Source organism: Colias philodice, chromosome 28 (assembly GCF_061535455.1).
Source record: "Colias philodice isolate Cphi_HAF_F1 chromosome 28, ilColPhil1 Martin Lab GWU primary, whole genome shotgun sequence".
In the NCBI taxonomy this organism is placed as follows: domain Eukaryota; kingdom Metazoa; phylum Arthropoda; class Insecta; order Lepidoptera; family Pieridae; genus Colias; species Colias philodice.
In genome coordinates, this window is record NC_143113.1 from 90,930 (window position 1) to 111,416 (window position 20,487).

A 20,487-nucleotide genomic window follows, 5' to 3' on the forward strand; every position below is an offset into this window, starting at 1 on the left:
TGTTGTTGTGTGGCAATTTTTCAATCACAGATCTAGTTTTCAATTGAGTAGTGACATTGTCAAATGTCAATTGTCATTAAAAAAAATGTAATTGTGAATTTGTCATTTTGTCATTCGTTTTGTTGATTTGTTGTGTTCTATTTTATTACTTAATAAAATCAAATGAATTTAATCTAAACATGGATTCAAACGACGTTGACGACAAGGACAGCGGTCCTGAAGTTCAATTGAACTTCCCGGCCTCTGTGATGAGTAGAATCGAAGAGTTAATGGGAGGCACTGAACAGTTCGATAGTGATGAAGTAAGCCTGTTTTTGCTTTTTTTCCTTACAAACGAGCTTATTCTCGACAAATAGATACGTTTATACACATCTGTACGACTTATTTACTAGTTTTATACCCTTACTTTCAGTTTGATGCAGTGTCCTACATAAACAGAGTGTTCCCAACGGAGCAATCGCTATCGGGAGTAGAGACGGCGGCGGCGCGATGCGAGTTCCGACTCGCAGCGGTACAACATGACATACGGCGGCTGGTGCGAGCGCAGCACGACCAGAGGATAGCCGGCCATGAGGCGCTGCTGGAAGCGCAGAAGTGTATCGCTGAATTGGCTTTACAAGTAGGTTTTTTTTTAAATAAAAGACAGATTGTAAGATATTCGAAATTTATTACCATGTAGGTTAGTCTTATTGGTATTAGTTTTAAATTTCCATTCCAATTTTTTGCATGTCAATAACAGAAATCAGGGCCCAATAGGATTATAGTATTAATCTTACAGGAAAATAGTGACATCCAAGCTGAGTTGTGTGTTCACCTGCAGATGAACCTTTATCAGTAATGATAATGTGTTCTATGTTTTATGTTCATGTGTAAAATAATTTAAGAAAGATTAAAGCAAGATTAAAACGAAATAAATACAGTAAAAAAATTTTATTATGACTCCGGAGTCCGGTTATATTGACCAACTGCTTATTTTGACATATTACATGGCAAGGTTTGGTTTCCATATAAAATCCTTAATAAAAAGTCCAATAAAATGACTGTGTTTATAGTGAAATGTTATTATTAGTGACCAATTTTTAATAACTTGTCTGGTTATACTGACCGAAATGATTTCTAATACTTTTCACTGTGTTTGGGAGAATTATGTGATATCCGACGATGTACGGCGCACACGAATTTTTCGTTTGTTTTGTGTGATTTGTGTCTCAATGTGTAGGTATCATTTTTTCTCTGTATTGAAAACTAACATAAACAAGAGTTTATTTTTTTCTACAAAATGCTTTGTATAACGTATGACATGTTTGATAACCCTTTGGTGTCGTATAAATGGATTACACTGAATAGTATGCAATAAAATTTACACGCAGGTAACAGACATAAACAAGAAAGCGGAACGCAGCGAGAGCATGGTCCGCGAGATCACCTCCGAGATCAAGCAGCTGGACTGTGCCAAGTGGAACCTCACGGCGGCCATCACGGCGCTCAACCACCTGCACATGCTGGCGGGGGGTGCTGCCTCGCTGCGGGCGCTCGCTACCAGCAGGCAGTATAAGGAGCTGGTGTTGCCGCTGCAGGCTATCATGGAGGTAGGGGGAGAATATAGTTACTGATATGCAGAGATAATATAAAAAAATAACAAAAAAAACTGTCTTTCAAATTGTCATCGTCAAAGAACTAACTTTAAAATAAATAAATATTTGAGAACCGTCTCCTTTTTTAAAGATGGTTGAACAATGGGTTTAAAGTTAAAAACTTCAAAGTGTTTACAGTAACAGTAATAAGAATGGAATGGAAAATTAGACATTTAATCAATTAAGCATTTTGTGAATAAGACATAATTTCGAATGATAATGATTTAAAAGTTTCATTACAATTCCATTCCTTTTCATATTTTTTAGATTTATACCATTTAAATGCTAAATAAAGATTTTTGGAGAAAAGAAAAAGTCGATAACAAGGCCGGATTCGAATTTCCCAAGCATATGAAAGACGTGAGTTGCAATCCCGCCTTGAGATTGTTTTTTTTTCTATTCCTTAAAAAAAAATTAAATTCATTCCTTTTTATTGAAGTGAAACTTCTTTATCGGGGTTGGAAAAAAATTTAGTGTAACATTTTTTCGTTACGCGTGACATTTTTCCGTTGCGCGCCATCTTTTACTTATCCGTACCACGCGTGATTCGACGTAGTAAATTATTTTTTGAAAAATAAGGTCATAAAGAAGTTTCACTTCTTACGTGTGTACGCACGCACATATTTTTTATTTCGAATATTATTAAACTAGCCCCGGCTTCGCACGGGTGCAATGCTGATACTAAATACACTACAGAAAAACTGTGAACATTGTATATAAAAACCTCAAAAATAACAGTACTTCTCCACTATTTGATGGATGTTATTATACGTATAAACCTTCCTCTTGAATCACTCTATTTATTAAAAAAGACCGCATCTAAATCCGTTGCGTAGTTTCAAAGATTGAAGCGTACAAAGGGACATAGGGACAGAGAAAGCGACTTTGTTTTATACTATGTAGTGATAATAAACAATACCCAGGTGTTGGAGCACCTGGAGTGCTACCGCGAGATCCGCGAGCTGAACGCGCTGCGCGAGGAGGTGCACGCGATACGCGCCGACCTCGCCGCGCAGATACTGCACGACTTCAAGCAGGCCTTCACCGGTAAGTGTTCATTAGTTAATATATAACTTACATATTATTGTGTTCTATTTCTATATTTCGTGTTACGAGTTCTGTGTCTTTAATATACAGTGGTGGACGTATAATTAGAAACACATAACACAATGAATTAGACATCTTTATTTAACATTTGTGTAACCACGTATCGAAGATTAAGCATTATTTCATAGGTAACGGGTGTTATCGTTTATCTAGTGTATCACCAAGAACGGATCGGCGGCCGTTGATACACACTTTCCAAAATAACAATAGTTAAATATTACCGAAATCAAACCCTAGGTACATACCTGATACCACGTTGCGTAGAACATAGGTACGTATTATGTGGTGTGTCGGTCGGTCAAATACTTAGTATAAAGAATAAAGACAAAAGGGTACCCTTTGGGAGGAAAACTATATTTACGGGAATAATAGATTAAGTAAAATATTATATAGAATGATACAATTTGCGATGTACGTCACCACCGTTGTACAGCCAGGCACACTACGTCGCGTCGCCATTAAAATACTTGTTTCATATAACGAACAATTAAGCGTTTAGTACAAATCGCGGCGTTATGAATATAAATATACAGTTAGAAGCAACCAAAACTTCCCGAGAAGTGCTTTTGATAATACGTATCAAATTAAATAAATCGCGATCCGCGCGTGTTTTTTTCTTCTACAAATATTTGCACCGTTTTTTAAACGTTCTATCAACAGTTTTTGAAAATTTATTAACTTTGCAGTAAAAACGGATAAAAGTAAGAGTTGTGACCCATCAACAAGAAGATTACATTATTTTGACAAAAACTGGAGTTACAGGAAAATTGCAAATCATTTAGAGTGTATTTAGAGTTGGTAATTAGGTATCAAATGTTATGATGAGTAATTCATCATGTTAGGTGTTTCTAATTATACGTCCACCACTGTATGTATGACTTCACCGATATATTTCATGTATACGTCGAGGCAATATCGTAGATTTGATCATTTCATGAAATGGTCGCATTTCATGATGTGGCCAACATAGTTTGACCAAATCAAGTTACACGTCATCTATTTTATGAAAAAAAATTGCTTTGTAATTAGCCAGTTTAATCAACCTCGTCCGGAATACACACATCAACAAAGTCTAGGAATATTATGTATTTTACGAATATATATTTTTAGATATTCGTACGAATCTATGAAGAATTTTGTCGTATTGTAAATGGAAGAATTATAGATAATTTTATGGTCTTTAATGCAAAATTAAAATATTTTTTCGAAAATCTAATCTTCCAATGTCTTACTGCGGTATGAAGACCTGTGTTTTTTGAAAAAAAAAATTGCGAAAAATAAAATTTTCGTCTGCGGCCGCCATCTTCACACATAAACACAGCGCTTGCAGCGCTTCTATCATTAATTACTGTAACTACTTTACGATATGATCAAATAATTTTGACCATTTCATGAAAAATTCGCGCGTTTAGTTGCCCATATCAAGAAACGATTTCTTATCTTTGATATGCTCAAACTACATCATGATGTGGCCAATAGACATTCAAACATTTTATGAAATGCGACCATTTCATTAAATGCGACCACTCCGAAATGCGTCCTACGACATGCGAATCTACGACATGGCCACGACGTATACACGGTCTTTTGTCGTGTTTGTTGTCATTTTGGCTGTTTTTGCTAATCATTCTTACAAAATTGATATATTATAGAGTTGTTACTATTGTAATAAGCCAGCAAAACGCCAGACTGAACGATACGTTGTATTGTCATGGGCAGGCACAAACAAGGGCGCAGTGTCGGCGCGCACGCTGGGCGACGCGTGCTGCGCGCTGGACGCGCTGCAGCCGCGCGCGCGCACCGACCTGCTCGCCTGGCTCGTGCAGCTGCAGCTGCAGGTGGGTGACAATATAATCACTTTCAAATGCCATACGGATCTAATTAGATGTATTTATTTTTACTATTCTAGTGTGAAATAACGCACTTTTTCGTCAAATTTTGCAAAAAGAAGCATTTTGGTATAAAAGTTTCAATAATCACATAATTTCATGGGCATAATTTTCCATTTTTCGATGTCCTATAGGACATATCCAATACTGACATCCAAAAAATTATTTTCCTTATTTATTGTATTCACTTCAAATATTTCTTTAGTATCCGAAGTTTTCAACCATTTCAAACTTAAAAATTTATTAACTCAATAAGACTTCTTCTAGAAGTAATTTTGAATCGTCATAACATAGTTTTACCATTTACTAGATATTACTTCAAATTCAAATTATATTTATTTGCAAGAATGTAGTTGCAGACTACAGATGTTTTCATTACAATATTATGTGGCTAATACATTCTGCCCACCAATTGGCTGTGCAAATATTAAAATCGAAAGTAAAAAGTCTAATTATTATTCAATCCATACTAATATTATAAATGCGAAAGTAACTCTGTCTGTTACTCAATCACGCCTAAACTACTGAACCAATTTGCATGAAATTTGGTTAGGAGATATTTTGATACCCGAGAAAGGATATAGGCTACTTTTTATTGCGAAATATGTACCACGGGCGAAGCCGGGGCGGACCACTAGTTTTCAATAATTCAATTTGCACAATTACACAAACACACTACAATTTACACGATTATGTCACATACAATTCAGTTTACACTACTTCAAAGTCATAAATTCTTCAATATCATAAAATTGTTTCACCATTAACCAGTTGGTCAGTCTATTTTTGAAAAGATTTACTTCAAGCTCTTGAAGAATATCTATAATGCCCGCAGGAGTACGAGCACCTGTTCTCCGCGGAACAAGAACAAGCGTGGCTGTCCCACGTGTCGCGTCGCTACGCGTGGCTCAAGAAACACTTGCTGTCGTTCGAACAGACGCTAGCCAATGTGTTCCCACCGCATTGGAGGCTGAGTGAGAGGATCGCGTATCAGTTTTGTAAGGTTGGTGGTGGGGAAATGTAGTGGTGGTTAATATACTCTATATTCAATAATATCGTTGTTTATCGAGTGTATAATATATGTGTCGTGACCATATCGTAGATTTGCTCACTTCATGAAATGATCAATCATTTCATGAAATGGTCGCATTTCATGTTGTGGTCAATTAGTTTGACCAGATCGTTAAATAGTCAATGTTTCACGATTTTGTTATCCACATTTGGCCACATCATATAAAATATAGGAAGTCCATAAAGTATTTAAAAATTTCAGAATATTTTAAGAACTTGTTTATAATTTAAGTCAGTCAGTCAGCTGAAACAAATAGAATTAATCAAATTTTGTAATAAAATTATACAAAGTCTAGTAACATAATTAGAATTAAATTTTACCAACTTATGCAATTATTTGAAACAAAATAAAATATTATTTATATTAGTTATGAAACATGTCAAGTTACACGTCATCTATTTTATGGAAACCAACGAATATTATAATATAGTAGGTATATAAATATAGATGGTTATAGGTACGCATTTTTTCTTGAATGTATTTTATATTATCCGTTTCCATAGTACTCGAACCTCTTCTTTGCTATGACTTTCTTCATAATGAAATTGAACGAATTATGAAGTTTTTTACAGCGATAAATTTTCGACTGCGGCAGCGCCTCTACCAATAATTACTGTAACTAGGTACTTTACGATATGATCAAATAATTTTGACCATTTCATGAAAAAACCCGCGCGTTTTTTGCCCATATCGAGAGACGATTTCTTATCATTGATATGCTCAAACCGCATCGTGGTGTGGCCAATAGACATTCGACCATTTCATGAAATGTGACCATTTTATGAAATGGTAGAAAAGTCAACGTTACTGTTACTGTTAAAGTTGACATTAATCTAAACTATAACTACTAATATGGTGTAACCAAGCCAGTAAGTTTATCCCAAACTGAAAGATTATATTGAAGTATATGTAGTATACGTATGAAGAATACTTACTTTTTATATTATTATGTTATATTATGTATATTGTGTGTATATTAAGATTGTTGAAATGTAATATTCGTAGACCGTACTGCAGTCTCGAATACAAGCTATAATCGAACGGTTGTGTTTCATTTAAACTCAAACTCAAACTCAAACATTTATTTATTCAATTAGACTTCTTCTAGAAGCACTTTTGAAACGTCATTAGGTACATATTTTTAACATTTACCACCGATTCGGAAAGCAGTATCTACGGAGAAGAATCGGCAAGAAACTCCATAGTTGCTCTTTTTAATCATATCAGTTTTACAATTTTACAAATTACATATGTAACATCATAATAATTCTATTAACATAATATGCCAAAGAACTGTCCTGTGGTTTTTACGCGACAACCCTCCATGGGTTTTTATCGTCCATATATTCCTGAATACTGTAGTACGCTCTCTGAACTAGTACATTTTTTATATAAGTTTTAAATTTAGAACTACTAAACTCTTTAATATTATGAGGAATTCTGTTGTAAAAGCGTATACCTTGACCCATAAATGAATTTTTAACTTTAGCTAGCCGGAAAAATGGCATTTCAATTTTATTTCTGTTTCTTGTGTCATAACAATGTCTATCTCCGACTTTTGTGTGTAAGTAAGCGTTATTGTGTACATATAAAATATTATTAAATATATACTGCGACGGTACAGTAAGGATACCAGTATTCTTAAAGAGATCTCTTAGTGAGTCTCGAGCACGCAAATTATATATAGAGCGTATGGCTCTTTTCTGTAATATAAATATAGTTTCTATATCTGCAGCCCTGCCCCATAGCAGAATTCCATAGGACATTATGCTATGAAAGTAGCTAAAGTAAACCAATCTAGCCGTTTCTTCATCGGTGAGATGCCTTATTCGTCTAACTGCATATGCAGCTGAGCTGAGCTTAGCAGCGGTGGTGGTAACATGGGCCCCCCATTGAAGCTTCTCATCTAATGTCAAACCAAGAAAAACAGTCGATTACCTCCCCGTTTAAAATAATATTCCTTTTCACCTTTTTTACATTTGGGAGGATAAATTCTACACAATTTGTTTTTTTTTGTATTTAATAGTAAATTATTAGTATTAAACCAATTGGATATGCGTAAAAGAGCAGAGTTTACTTCGTCAACATTTGTGTCATGTCTATCCACATTAAATACTGAGCTAAACCTTTGATACCATAAAAATTTAGTTTCCGTAATAGAGTGGAATGTTCTACACAGTCAAAAGCCTTAGAAAGGTCACAGAATATCCCCAAAGCATTCTTTGAATTTTCCCATGCTTTGTATATATGTGACAAAAGAGCTACTCCGGCATCAGTGGTAGAGCGCCCCTTTGTGAAACCATACTGTTTGGCGTGCAGTAAACCATTTGATGCAAAATGACTACTTAATTGGTTTAAAATTAGTTTCTCGAAGACTTTGCTCAAAGTTGGTAATATGGAAATTGGCCTATAGTTATTACTGTCTTCTTGGTCACCACTTTTAAATAAAGGAATAACTTTGCTAAACTTTAGTAAATCAGGGAATATACCACAGTCGCAACACTGATTAAATATAAACGCCATAACGATTATATATTTAACTGAAGGTTGCCTGACAGAGATGGTTTTGAGTCATAAGGCCGCCATTTGTACATTTTAAATGGTTTCGTTTTATGTACTTTTATTTTAGTATGTTGTACAATAAAGAGTAAATAAATCTATACTAATATTATAAAGAGGAAAGGTTTGTATGTATGTATGTATGGTTTTCACGCATAAACTACTGGACCGATTTTGATGAAATTTGGCACAGATAATCTTTAGACCCTTAGAAAGAACATAGGCTACCTTTTATTGCGAAATATGTACCACGGACGAAGCCGGGGCGGACCGCTAGTAAATAAATAATACAAGCCGGTGGTACCCATAGTTCAACATAACTGCAGGTGACTCGCGACAGTCTGACGTCACTGATGGCGGCTCGACGCAGCGAGCTGGACTGCAAGCTGCTGCTGTACGCCATACAGCAGACGCACAACTTCGAGCTGCTGCTGCACAAGCGCTTCCTCGGTGAGTAAACACTACATAGTATGGCGACAGTCTGACGTCACTGATGGCGGCTCGACGCAGCGAGCTGGACTGCAAGCTGCTGCTGTACGCCATACAGCAGACGCACAACTTCGAGCTGCTGCTGCACAAGCGCTTCCTCGGTGAGTAAACACTACATAGTATGGCGACAGTCTGACGTCACTGATGGCGGCTCGACGCAGCGAGCTGGACTGCAAGCTGCTGCTGTACGCCATACAGCAGACGCACAACTTCGAGCTGCTGCTGCACAAGCGCTTCCTCGGTGAGTAAACACTACATAGTATGGCGACAGTCTGACGTCACTGATGGCGGCTCGACGCAGCGAGCTGGACTGCAAGCTGCTGCTGTACGCCATACAGCAGACGCACAACTTCGAGCTGCTGCTGCACAAGCGCTTCCTCGGTGAGTAAACACTACATAGTATGGCGACAGTCTGACGTCACTGATGGCGGCTCGACGCAGCGAGCTGGACTGCAAGCTGCTGCTGTACGCCATACAGCAGACGCACAACTTCGAGCTGCTGCTGCACAAGCGCTTCCTCGGTGAGTAAACACTACATAGTATGGCGACAGTCTGACGTCACTGATGGCGGCTCGACGCAGCGAGCTGGACTGCAAGCTGCTGCTGTACGCCATACAGCAGACGCACAACTTCGAGCTGCTGCTGCACAAGCGCTTCCTCGGTGAGTAAACACTACATAGTATGGCGACAGTCTGACGTCACTGATGGCGGCTCGACGCAGCGAGCTGGACTGCAAGCTGCTGCTGTACGCCATACAGCAGACGCACAACTTCGAGCTGCTGCTGCACAAGCGCTTCCTCGGTGAGTAAACACTACATAGTATGGCGACAGTCTGACGTCACTGATGGCGGCTCGACGCAGCGAGCTGGACTGCAAGCTGCTGCTGTACGCCATACAGCAGACGCACAACTTCGAGCTGCTGCTGCACAAGCGCTTCCTCGGTGAGTAAACACTACATAGTATGGCGACAGTCTGACGTCACTGATGGCGGCTCGACGCAGCGAGCTGGACTGCAAGCTGCTGCTGTACGCCATACAGCAGACGCACAACTTCGAGCTGCTGCTGCACAAGCGCTTCCTCGGTGAGTATATGGGGAAAAATTATGAAAACTTGAGAGGTTTGAGAGAGAGCAAGGGACACCCGAATAAATGAATAAAAAATAAAAACTTTATTGACATAAAAAATAGGTACAGCTTATATATGAATCCATAGGCTCCTGAATTAGTTAAATATAGTATCTCAGGAGCCAGAGAATGGAACGGAGTTACTAAAATAACTGGCTTGCTTACTATGAGAGAGAGAAATACAGACAGAGAAACACGGGCACGTCGCGCCTTACAACTATAGCAAAAAGTGTCGTTACAACTTTTCGTCTTAATTTTTTCCGTCTAGCTCTATAAGGAACTTCGTTTCCAAAATGCTTTGCATTAGGGTGTTTTTCCACCAATAATTATCCGATGATTATTCAAAAAAAGTACATATTTAAGGTAAAAGTACATATTTAAGGTAAAAGTACATATTTAACATATTAATTCAACGCAAAATGTGCGAGGATGTATAGCGAAGAATGTGTTTGTAAATAACCAATCATATCGCTTAATTTAGTTTGAAGTTTGAAGCGATATTGGTCATTTACAAACACATCCTCGCACATTTTTGGTTGAATAGCACCCTTAAATATGTACTTTTTACACGCTTTTATTAGCTTCACCTGTATGTTTGTATGTTTGTTTGTAACCGACTTCTTTGGGCGCGATTTTGACCCACTTTAAACGGCCAGATTTCGTTCAAACTTTGTAGATTTATTGAGGACCGATGACAATACACTAATTTGATAAAATAAATAATAGTTAAAAAATAATAAAAAACACGCGTTTTATAGAAAACCGAACTAAAAGCGTGTTTTTTAGTTTTTTTAAACTATTATTATTTTAAACTATTATTTATTATTTATTTTAATAAACATCGGATATTAACAAAATGTTACAGGTACAGAGCCGAACACTGAAACTCTGGAAGCAAGTGGTGGTGTCAAAGAAATATCGTTTGATGATGAAAACGAGGTAAGTACACAAATGCTGTTTAGAATTTCCTACTCCTTTTTATCATTTTTTGTTTATAAAATTTCTACAAGAATCTTTTAATAATTATCAGAATAGTAGATTCAACTAAAAAAGAACTTTCTTAACTATTTCTCAATCCTGGTTTTCTAGCTACCACATTCTAAATGGTTGTTGTCTGTGACACACACCCCTGCCAAATTGTAACAGACTTTAAAAAAAGATCGAGGGTCTTAATCTGACTGTATTGTTTATATCTAAAAAGTTGAAAACTGCATGCCATGGCCCCATTTGGTTTAATTATGACAATTTGAAGTTTATATTTTATTTCCACTCTGCTTTTATTCCAACATTACTACGTTCTAAATTGTGTGTTCTACACTCATATTTGTATCTAAGTTTGGTTTTTATTTTCTACTATTAAGAATTTAAACATACAAACAGACAACAGAACCAACAGAAGGACAAAACACAAACAGCTCCCCGTGGCTCGGACTAATCGGCAGCTGCTTCGAGCCGCACCTCTCTCTCTACATACAGAGTCTCGATACTAACCTGCGGTCTCTCATGGATAGGTTTATACAGGTAAGTTGTTTATTATCTGTGGAGTTTTATCTATTCAAAATATATTTCTGTTGAATACTGGTAATTTTTTGCTATAAAAAATCTGGGATAAACGATATTCGTATGGATTGGAAAAATTCGATTATCTTGCTGAAGCCTTTGATGAGGTTCCCATATCTATATATATAGAAAAACTTGTAGAATTCGAAATGTATTGATAGAAAGTATGTGAATATTATTTAAATAACTTGAATGTGCAATTCGTATGTTTGGAAGTGCTCAAATAGGTAGATGCCTGTGAAATTATTAGATGAGATTTTGCATAATATGTTTTAAAACATGCTTTAGAAAAATTAAATCAACGTAATTTTTTTATCAATAAATGCTCGTTTGAAAAATTCACACAAAAAAGGACACGGGATCGAATCCCGCATCGTGATAGAATTGCACGCCTCATAAGCGAAGCGTTGAGGTGGGTACTACTGTCACTTCGCGCAAAACATCTGATTTTTCAAACTTAAAATGTCTTTATGTATCATACATTGCACTTGTAAGATAATACATATACACACATATTAAGAAAAAACACTATTTTTAACGTTCATGATATTTTTGATGTCATTTTTGTTATTTAAACTAGTTAAAAAACAGTTTAAAAAAGTTCTGTCTTGGACGTCCGTGTGTCTGTATGTGCGGATCCTTTTTCTTGTTAACACGATAGCGACCGAAATACTTTACTAATCGAGTCTTTTTTTTTCTCTTACGCTTGAGTATGCTCAGGAATAGAACCCTTTCATTTTTCAGGGTCTGATTCGATGTGGTTTAATTGTTATTAAATAAACAAAAATAATAATTAATAAATATTTATTAAAAAAAAATTATGAGGCGTGCACTTTTGGATTTTCCAAATTTTTTTTTATTATTGCGAATAGGGAAGCGTTTGACCACAATCTCGCCTGATGTTGAGCTGAGATGTGGTCTAAGATGGTACGCGCTTCCCTAGAATTTTTTTTATTCTTTAAAAAAATGTCGTTTATAATTGAATTCAAACTATTTTTATTACATAATCCAAAAGTAATGTAATATTTATTGTATAAAGGAAGCAAAAACGATGGAACTGAGCGAAGTATCGGAGACGGGTAGTGGAGCGGGCGGAGTGCTCGCGAGCTGCGCCGATCTGTTCCTGTTCTATAAGAAGTGCCTGGCGCAGTGTGCCAGGCTGTCCACTGGGGAGCCCATGATTGGTGAGTGGGGGGGGGGGAGTGTGAAGTGAAGCGTTTTATTATTTGTTTTATTTGATGATGACAATTCTTGCATTTTCTGATGATCAAGTCTATATTGGAGTATGCATCTACAGTCTGGAATCCGCAATACAATATCTATATAAATAATCCTTACGAATATTATAAATGCGAAAGTAACTCTGTCTGTCTGTCTGTTACTCAACCACGCCTAAACGATTGAACCAATTTGCATGAAATTTGGTATGGAGATATTTTGATACCCGAGAAAGGACATAGGCTACCTTTTATTGCAAAATATGTACCACGGGCGAAGCCGGGGCGGACCACTAGTATTGAATATGTCCAAAATAAATTTATCAAACATTTAAATTATAAAAGTGCTAATCAGAGAGGTTCAACTCCTGAGATTATTCCTTTAATAAACTGTCGACATGAACGAGATCAGGTATACTTATACAAGATATTTAATAATGACGTAGATTCTTCCTTTCTTTTGAACAAATTTACTTTTACGATGTCCCCGTTTATGCTCTCGTGACAAAGCCCTATTTGCATTACCTAAATTTAAATCCAAATTTGCTAGAAATACATATTTATAACGTGTTTGTCATAATTATAATAATAATTTTAGTGACCTTGATTTATTTAACGAAAAATTCAAATCGTACAAAACCAAAGTTCGAAATAAATGCAATAGTAACTAACTGAGATATATAAATTGTATTCATGCTTGTTATTTCTATATTTGTTTGTATCCACAAGTAGACTGTTTGTGACTGAATGTGTATTTGTTTTTAAGAATTTAAATTTGTTTGTTTCCCAAATATAAATAAATAAATAAATCAAATTTGTCAATTTTATGACGAAAAATCTTTGATCACCCAACCACCTAGATAAACCAACATTTCGTTGCTAAACCTTATACTATCTAATTTCGGAAGTTCAAATTTGTATATAACATCGTTATTATTTGCGTATAAAATGTATCTATGCCTACAATCGGACACCATCTATATTTCTATGTACCTAACAATGTATTATCTATTCCTTAGAGCTCGCCGGCGTGTTCCAGAAGTACCTGCGTGAATACGCCCGCAGTGTGCTGCACAGTTGTGTGCCGCACACACACGCGCACACACACACACACACGCTCACCGTGCCCGCACTCGTCACCAACCTGCACACATTCCTGAACGACGCGGCGCACAGGTACACACGCACGTGTCAGAAGTGAAACTTCTTTGGCTAGATTCAAAAATACCAAAGACGTCGCCTTACTCCATGGCGTGACGATATTGCCGTGACGCGACCTGGAAATTTTACTCTCAACGCGAAGTTTTACTTCAAAAACATTTATTTTAATGATAAAGTTTAATACAAAGAAACAAACATAATATGTAGTAAATATAAAATTCACAATTAAAAATCATTACAATTTGTCTAGACTCTAACCGTTCTAGGGTTATAGTCGTATAATTAACTTTTCTATGACAATACATCATCTACTACAAACCAAAATTAATAAAAAAATATTTCTTTTTTAAGTACATATTCTAATACAATTTCTCATCCGCAGGTACACAAAGCAGGAGATCGCCAAAATCACGAGCGTGATAACAACATCGGAGTACTGTCTCGAGACAACAGTCCATTTGGAGGAAAAACTCAAAGAGAAAGTTTCCCCCGCACTTGCTAATAAAATAGATCTCGGCCCAGAACAAGATCTATTCCACAAGATGATCAGCACGTGTATCCAACTTCTTGTACAAGATCTAGAGATGGCCTGTGAGCCCGCACTACAAGCTATGACCAAAATATCCTGGCTTCACTTCGACACCGTCGGAGATCAAAGCTCATACATAACACAAATAATCATGCACCTAAAAAACACCGTCCCAGTATTGAGAGACAATTTGGCGTCCTCCAGAAAGTATTTCACGCAATTCTGTATAAGATTCGCAAATTCCTTTATCCCTAAATTTATTCAGAATATCTACAAGTGTAAGCCGATTTCTACGGTTGGGTCTGAACAATTGTTGTTAGATACGCATATGTTGAAAACTGCGTTGTTAGAACTGCCGTCTATTGGCTCGGAAGTTAAGAGACAAGCGCCGACTACTTACACAAAAGTTGTTATAAAACTGATGACGAAAGCTGAAATGATTTTAAAACTAGTAATGGCGCCTCTAGACAATAATTTGGAAGGCTTTGTGGGACAGTTTCTACAATTATTGCCGGAGAGTACGATCGCAGAATTTCACAAAGTTCTGGATATGAAGGGAGCGAAATTATCAAAAACACAATTAAGTGCGTTGGACGCACTGTTTAAAGAAACCTCGAAATCGAATAATGAGATTAGTAAATAGTTGTATATAAGCAAAAAGACTTATTTATGTGTATTGTTGTATTAAATTATGAAATAAATCAGTTTATTGTATTATTTTATTCGTTTTATTTAACACCTTTTTTGCCTTTCAAACATGAGTATAAAACTGGAGTCTAGAAAATGCTATAAGTATTTTATGTGATCTTTATAAAAGCTTTTGACTGTTCGTACATAATTAATTATTGAGAAAACTTTTTTTTATCAAAAATAATGGTCAAGATTTGATAGTCTCTCAATTATTTTAAAACCTCACCGGGCACCGTCATACAAATAACAATATAGGCCACAAGGTTCTTTTCTAACTTTTATAATTTTGAGGTATATAGATAAGAATAGAACACTTTAGAGAGTTTTAAAGCAGTTTACTAAATGTATCGTGTCGGTATTTTGATATGAAGCCGAGCAAGCTGTAGATAATATTTCTTTCGCAAAAAAGAGTAGGTACTATGAGCTATCGTAATTATTTACGTTAACATTAAATAATTATCAGAAACGACAAAAATTAATATAAAATGAGATGTCATTTTACTTACGACTTTGATAAGTTTACTTATTTCTTATGTTTTATTTTATCCGAGCATTATATAATTATTAAGCTATAATTAATATTATTAAGCTATATATTAAGAATTCCCGTCACCACGATCGCTGCAAAGTGTGCGAATCGTCGGGATAACAATCTAATGAATAATTAATAATCATAACTTTAACTAAAACATGGTACAACCAAACTTTATGATTTTCTTTCACGACATTTCTCACACTATTGAAAGGAGCGATTTTATGATGTGTTTTTCAAGTGAAATTTCTTTAGGTGCGTTGAGAGTAAAATATTGAAGGTCGCATCATGGCAATATCGTCAAGTGGAGTAAGGCGACGATTTTTGTATGTTTTAATATTTCCAAAGAAGTTTCATTTCTAACTCGTGTGCTCGGCACACACGATCTTTTTTAGTGTCTACAGACATTTAAGTGGCTAGATAGTGATATATTATATTATGCTACTGTTTACTGCGGTGAAAAATATCATTCTCATGGGATCCAACAAGATGCATATTTTAATGTTTTTATTTTTTATAAATTTCGGTAGATGGCACTCTCATTTCTAAGTACATACTTTGACCGTGGCTATTGGTAAACTGGTAATAGCTAGCACCGCTTAGAGAGGTAAAATTGTTAGTTTTTTTTAAGATAATAATTCTGCTTAATAACTGCGACTGTAAAGTGTACCTAATTATTGCGTTGATCAGTCGTAATGTCAAACATAGAATTCGAGTTGGAAATCATGTTATCACTAGGTATCTATAGGTATCTAACTACTAGATATTTATTTATTCCGCAAGACTAGAAACATCATCGTGGTGAATATTCCACTTTTGACAATATTTATACTTTTTTCTTATTAAATCTAAGAGATTTTGGGTTGAATTTTGGTACTTAATCAGTTTAGATTACCCTTAATTATAATACTAATATTATAAACGTGTAAATTTGTAAGTATGGATTTTTGATTCTCTTTTACTACGGGACGGATTTGGATAAAACTTTACATGAGTATAGGTTATGCATCAGAATAACACATGAGCTATAGCAATACTTGATCTTGCACGCGGTTCTGTCCGCGGTTGAAACCGCGCGGTACAGCTAATCATATAAATAAGTAACCAAACTCAGTTGTAGAAAACCAGAAAGAAAAAGGTATTTAAATATATGTACTAGGTAATGAGAGGTAGGTATCAAAATAAAAGACATAATCAGTCTTCATACATTTATTAACATTTACTAATGAATTAGAAAATTTCACACAAAATATATAAAAACAAACTTAACAATATAAATACAGATTCGATTTATAGAAATACACGAGCAAATAGCCATAAAAATACATTATTTTTAGCACTAATATAACTACAAGCAAAATATATTCACGTGTTTAATTTTCACATTATTTAAACACATTATGTGAAGACAAATGTAAGAAAGTTACAATGATTTATTTTTATAATAATAACATATTTAAGTATATCACATTTTTGTAATATTATGCAAAAATCGTTTCTTTAGTAATAAAATATTATGTAACAAGGAAGTGAACTCAAAAAGCGTGTCTTCAATCCCATATTCGTAAAATCTAATACAAAATCAAAAAAGTTTTATTGTTATAATAATTTTAATTTATTTTATGATATGTTAAGCCGTTTTAGATATGTAAGTTTTTATTGAGTTGTCTAAATTATGTATGAATTGAGGTCCTCAAATTTAAATTTTATTTGTAAAAAGAAACACACGTTTTCTATGGTACCTATACATGATTATTATCTAAGTATTATATTAGACTATAAGAATTAGTATTTAATATTTATAGGACGGATACGATTACGTTAAATAATACTGAAAAAAAAAGCCACCTAATAAAAGCGAAATTTTTAAAGAATCGAAAAATTCACGAGGCGGGATTCGAACTCACGTCTTTTGCCTTGCCGGGGCTTTTATTGCCAATTTTATTCTTTTAAATTTTCTCATTTATTAGAATGCTAAATTAAATAAGATATAGACAACATTAGTTGAATAATAATAACTAATTATTAAGTTGTATAGACAAACAGAAAATATGAGTATAAGTTGTATTTCTCCATTATAATACATGAACATAATAATTTAAGTTCTTTTTAGTTAAATTTAAAATTGTCAATTTTTATCCTTACGGTGCATTGACATCAAACGAACGAACGACGAAGTGTTAACAGGCGTAGAGCATTCTTTCGTTGTTCTTAGAGCACTCGTAAAGATTCTATGCAATGTTCTAATACTGAACAACACTGAATACGAGTTTTCGTTTACACTAAAATATCACGGAACAATGCTCTAGCTCTATGTTCGTTTGATGTAAATGCTTTTAAACGAATACAATTTGTCTTAGGGCCGATTTTTCAATGCTTGGATAAAACTTATCCGTCCAATAAAGTATTACACGATAATATTAAAATGTCACGTAAACTGTCAAATACGGGCAATTAGAATAAGTTTTTAAAATGGTAGTTTTATACATTATTCGACGAATAAGTTTTAACCAAGGATTGAAAAATCAGCCATTACAGGAATATTTATGTAAAATAATTAACAAAACAAGCCTACATAAGCAGTCTCATAGTTAAATTATGCACCCTTTTTATTTATTTTCCCTTAACATTTCAGATACGGGGAGAAAAATATTTTTATTTTTAACATTAACCACGAAGTTTCAGATCTTAGTACATAAAAATCACGAGTATAATAAAATTATAACGAACATATTATATTATGTTTTCCAAAAATTTAATACGGAATACGCGAAACATTCCATGTTTAATTATTTATACCAACATCACTGATGTAAATTTCATTAGTATAATCACACTGATCTACCAAAACTTAAAAAAACAATGAAAATATACTGAAATATTTTTACTATTCGCAAAACCATACATAATTGCACCTATAATAAACTATTACAATCAAATCAGAAGTGAAATTGACAAAATTTTCAAAACTACCCTCCATACACAATAATGATTATTTTCTATTGTAATAAGTAATATTTTCTATAATAACTATTAAGTCTATATCTCTTCACTACTACTTTCAGAGGAGCCCGACTTGTCACTCCCTTTGTCTTTTTCCTGTATTTCCCTCTCTCTCGCACTTCCGTTATCTTGTATCTCCTTCTCCCTCCCACTCCCTTCTCTTATTGACTCTGTTTCCTTCTCTTGTTCCCGGGAATCGAACTCGCTACTCGATTTTGTAGTGTTGCCTGGTATCGTCAACTCGCCGAGAAGGTTTCTGGAAAAAAATGCAATTAAATATATTTAAAAATGAATTATAATAATCGTGGATTTCACTACTAGAAAGAAAATTCAGTTTTTTGGTCTAGTTTCTACAGTAAAAGGTTTCTGATTAAAATAAATAAATGTAACAAAGTCAGTAAAATAATTGTTTAAAATCCGTCGAGTAGGTTTTTTATTGTATCGAAACACAAATTTTATAAAAATAATTAGTAGATATGAACTCACGCAACATCATCAGCAGCTTGCTTCCAATTGAAAAATTCATCTCCCAAGTTGAAAGTGAGATTCGACCTGCAATGAGACATTTTTTAAATCAATCTATAATAATATTATAAAGCTGAGGAGTTTATTTGTTTGTTTGAACGCGCTAATCTCATGAACTACTGGTCCGATTTGAAAAATTATTTGGGTGTTAGATAGGCCTATTTATCGAGGAAAGCTATAGGCTATAATATATCATCACGCTAAGACCAACGGAAGCGGAGCGCTGCAGGTAAAACCGCAGTGCATAGTTAGTTAGATATACAAAATATTAATTTACTTCTTACGACACACTATTTACTAATTATCCGCTACTATCAATTCAATTACTGCTATTACTACTTCTTACTACTACTATTAATACTTTTACTACTACTTCTACGTGTTGTATTTCTATAACTACTAATTCCATAGCTACCACTACTACTACAGTTTCTACTACTGCATAATATGCTACTAGTATTACAATTACTGCTACTGTTATAACTTCTACTAGCTTTACGTCCGCATTTTCAAAGAAAAACCCTAGTTCCCGTTCCCGTGGGATTTCCGGGATAAAACCTATACTATATGTTAATCCAAGTTACCATCTATATGTTTGCTAAATTTCATTGTAATCGGTTCAGTAGTATTTGCGTGAAAGAGTAACAAACACACACACACACATCCATCCTCACAAACTTTCGCATTTGTAATATTAGTAGGATAGGAAAGGATTAGTAAGATTACTGCTATAACTTCTACTAATACCACTACTACTTCACTCACCTCATAACCACTCTCACAGGTCCACTCTGGGACGGTCCCAGATCTCTGCCCCTCACACTTGCTCCACTCTGCCCCATGTGTTGGTCCACATTTGCCCCACTCTGCCCCACAAGCCTGTCCTCAGCGGACACACGCGTGTTTGTATCTATGTCCCCGTGGGTTTGGGGCAATGGGGACGAGACAGCGTCTTGCGTGCGGTGGTATGGGGACGATGGATCCGTTTGCTGTTAGGAATATTAATTGAATATGTAAAATAAAAAAGACGTGTGTCACTCGGAGACTGCCGCAGTAAAGCTATTGCATGCTATGCCTTCAAGCCACACCTCCGAGCCCGTCGGAGTGGGGAGCGTGAGGTTTTTCGTTACGGAATTTCTGGATTCGGTCCCCGCGCTCAAGGCCCGCGATAGAAGCTATGCAATAGCTTAAAAAATTGAGTATTGCCAATTGGGTATGGATTTTACATAATACAAATAGAACTTAAACTAATGACATTCTAAATATCGTGATAATTAACGGGGTTTAAAAAACAGACGATTTTAAATGATTTTTAAATATATTAATCGATTTTCTTCCTTAACTATCATAAACTATTTATTATACACAAGATAAATTGTTATTTAAATACACGATC

The 20,487-nt window shown here is 35.2% G+C and overlaps 2 protein-coding genes across 3 annotated transcripts in view; one reads left to right on the forward strand and one right to left on the reverse strand.

The window, feature by feature from the left end:
* The first annotated feature begins 81 nt into the window (after window positions 1–81).
* Vps53 (vacuolar protein sorting 53) lies at window positions 82–15,058 on the forward strand. The gene is made up of 12 exons (XM_089712409.1): window positions 82–302; window positions 413–619; window positions 1,371–1,589; window positions 2,558–2,681; window positions 4,461–4,579; window positions 5,466–5,633; window positions 8,588–8,711; window positions 10,740–10,813; window positions 11,255–11,395; window positions 12,474–12,618; window positions 13,671–13,827; window positions 14,195–15,058. Exons 1-12 carry the CDS (start codon window positions 180–182, stop codon window positions 14,982–14,984), a joined length of 2,391 nt encoding a protein of 796 aa, XP_089568535.1. The 5' UTR covers window positions 82–179; the 3' UTR covers window positions 14,985–15,058.
* Window positions 15,059–16,873: 1,815 nt separating this feature from the next.
* LOC149476117 (uncharacterized) overlaps window positions 16,874–20,487 on the reverse strand; it is a 31,248-nt gene continuing 27,634 nt past the window's right edge. For both annotated transcript variants that reach the window (XM_089712092.1, XM_089712093.1), the window contains exons 22-24: window positions 19,857–20,080; window positions 19,053–19,118; window positions 16,874–18,822 (exon numbers count right to left, since the gene is read on the reverse strand). In XM_089712092.1, coding sequence (XP_089568218.1) covers window positions 18,603–18,822; window positions 19,053–19,118; window positions 19,857–20,080 — 510 coding nt within the window. In that variant the 3' untranslated portion in view covers window positions 16,874–18,602. The remainder of the gene's footprint in view (window positions 18,823–19,052; window positions 19,119–19,856; window positions 20,081–20,487) is intronic.

Coding starts and splice junctions, on each gene's coding strand:
- Vps53 (XM_089712409.1), top strand. CDS start 180: ATGGATTCAAACGACGTTGACGACAAGGACAGCGGTCCTGAAGTTCAA. Junction 303..412: donor AACAGTTCGATAGTGATGAA/GTAAGCCTGTTT, acceptor CCTTACTTTCAG/TTTGATGCAGTGTCCTACAT. Junction 620..1,370: donor TCGCTGAATTGGCTTTACAA/GTAGGTTTTTTT, acceptor ATTTACACGCAG/GTAACAGACATAAACAAGAA.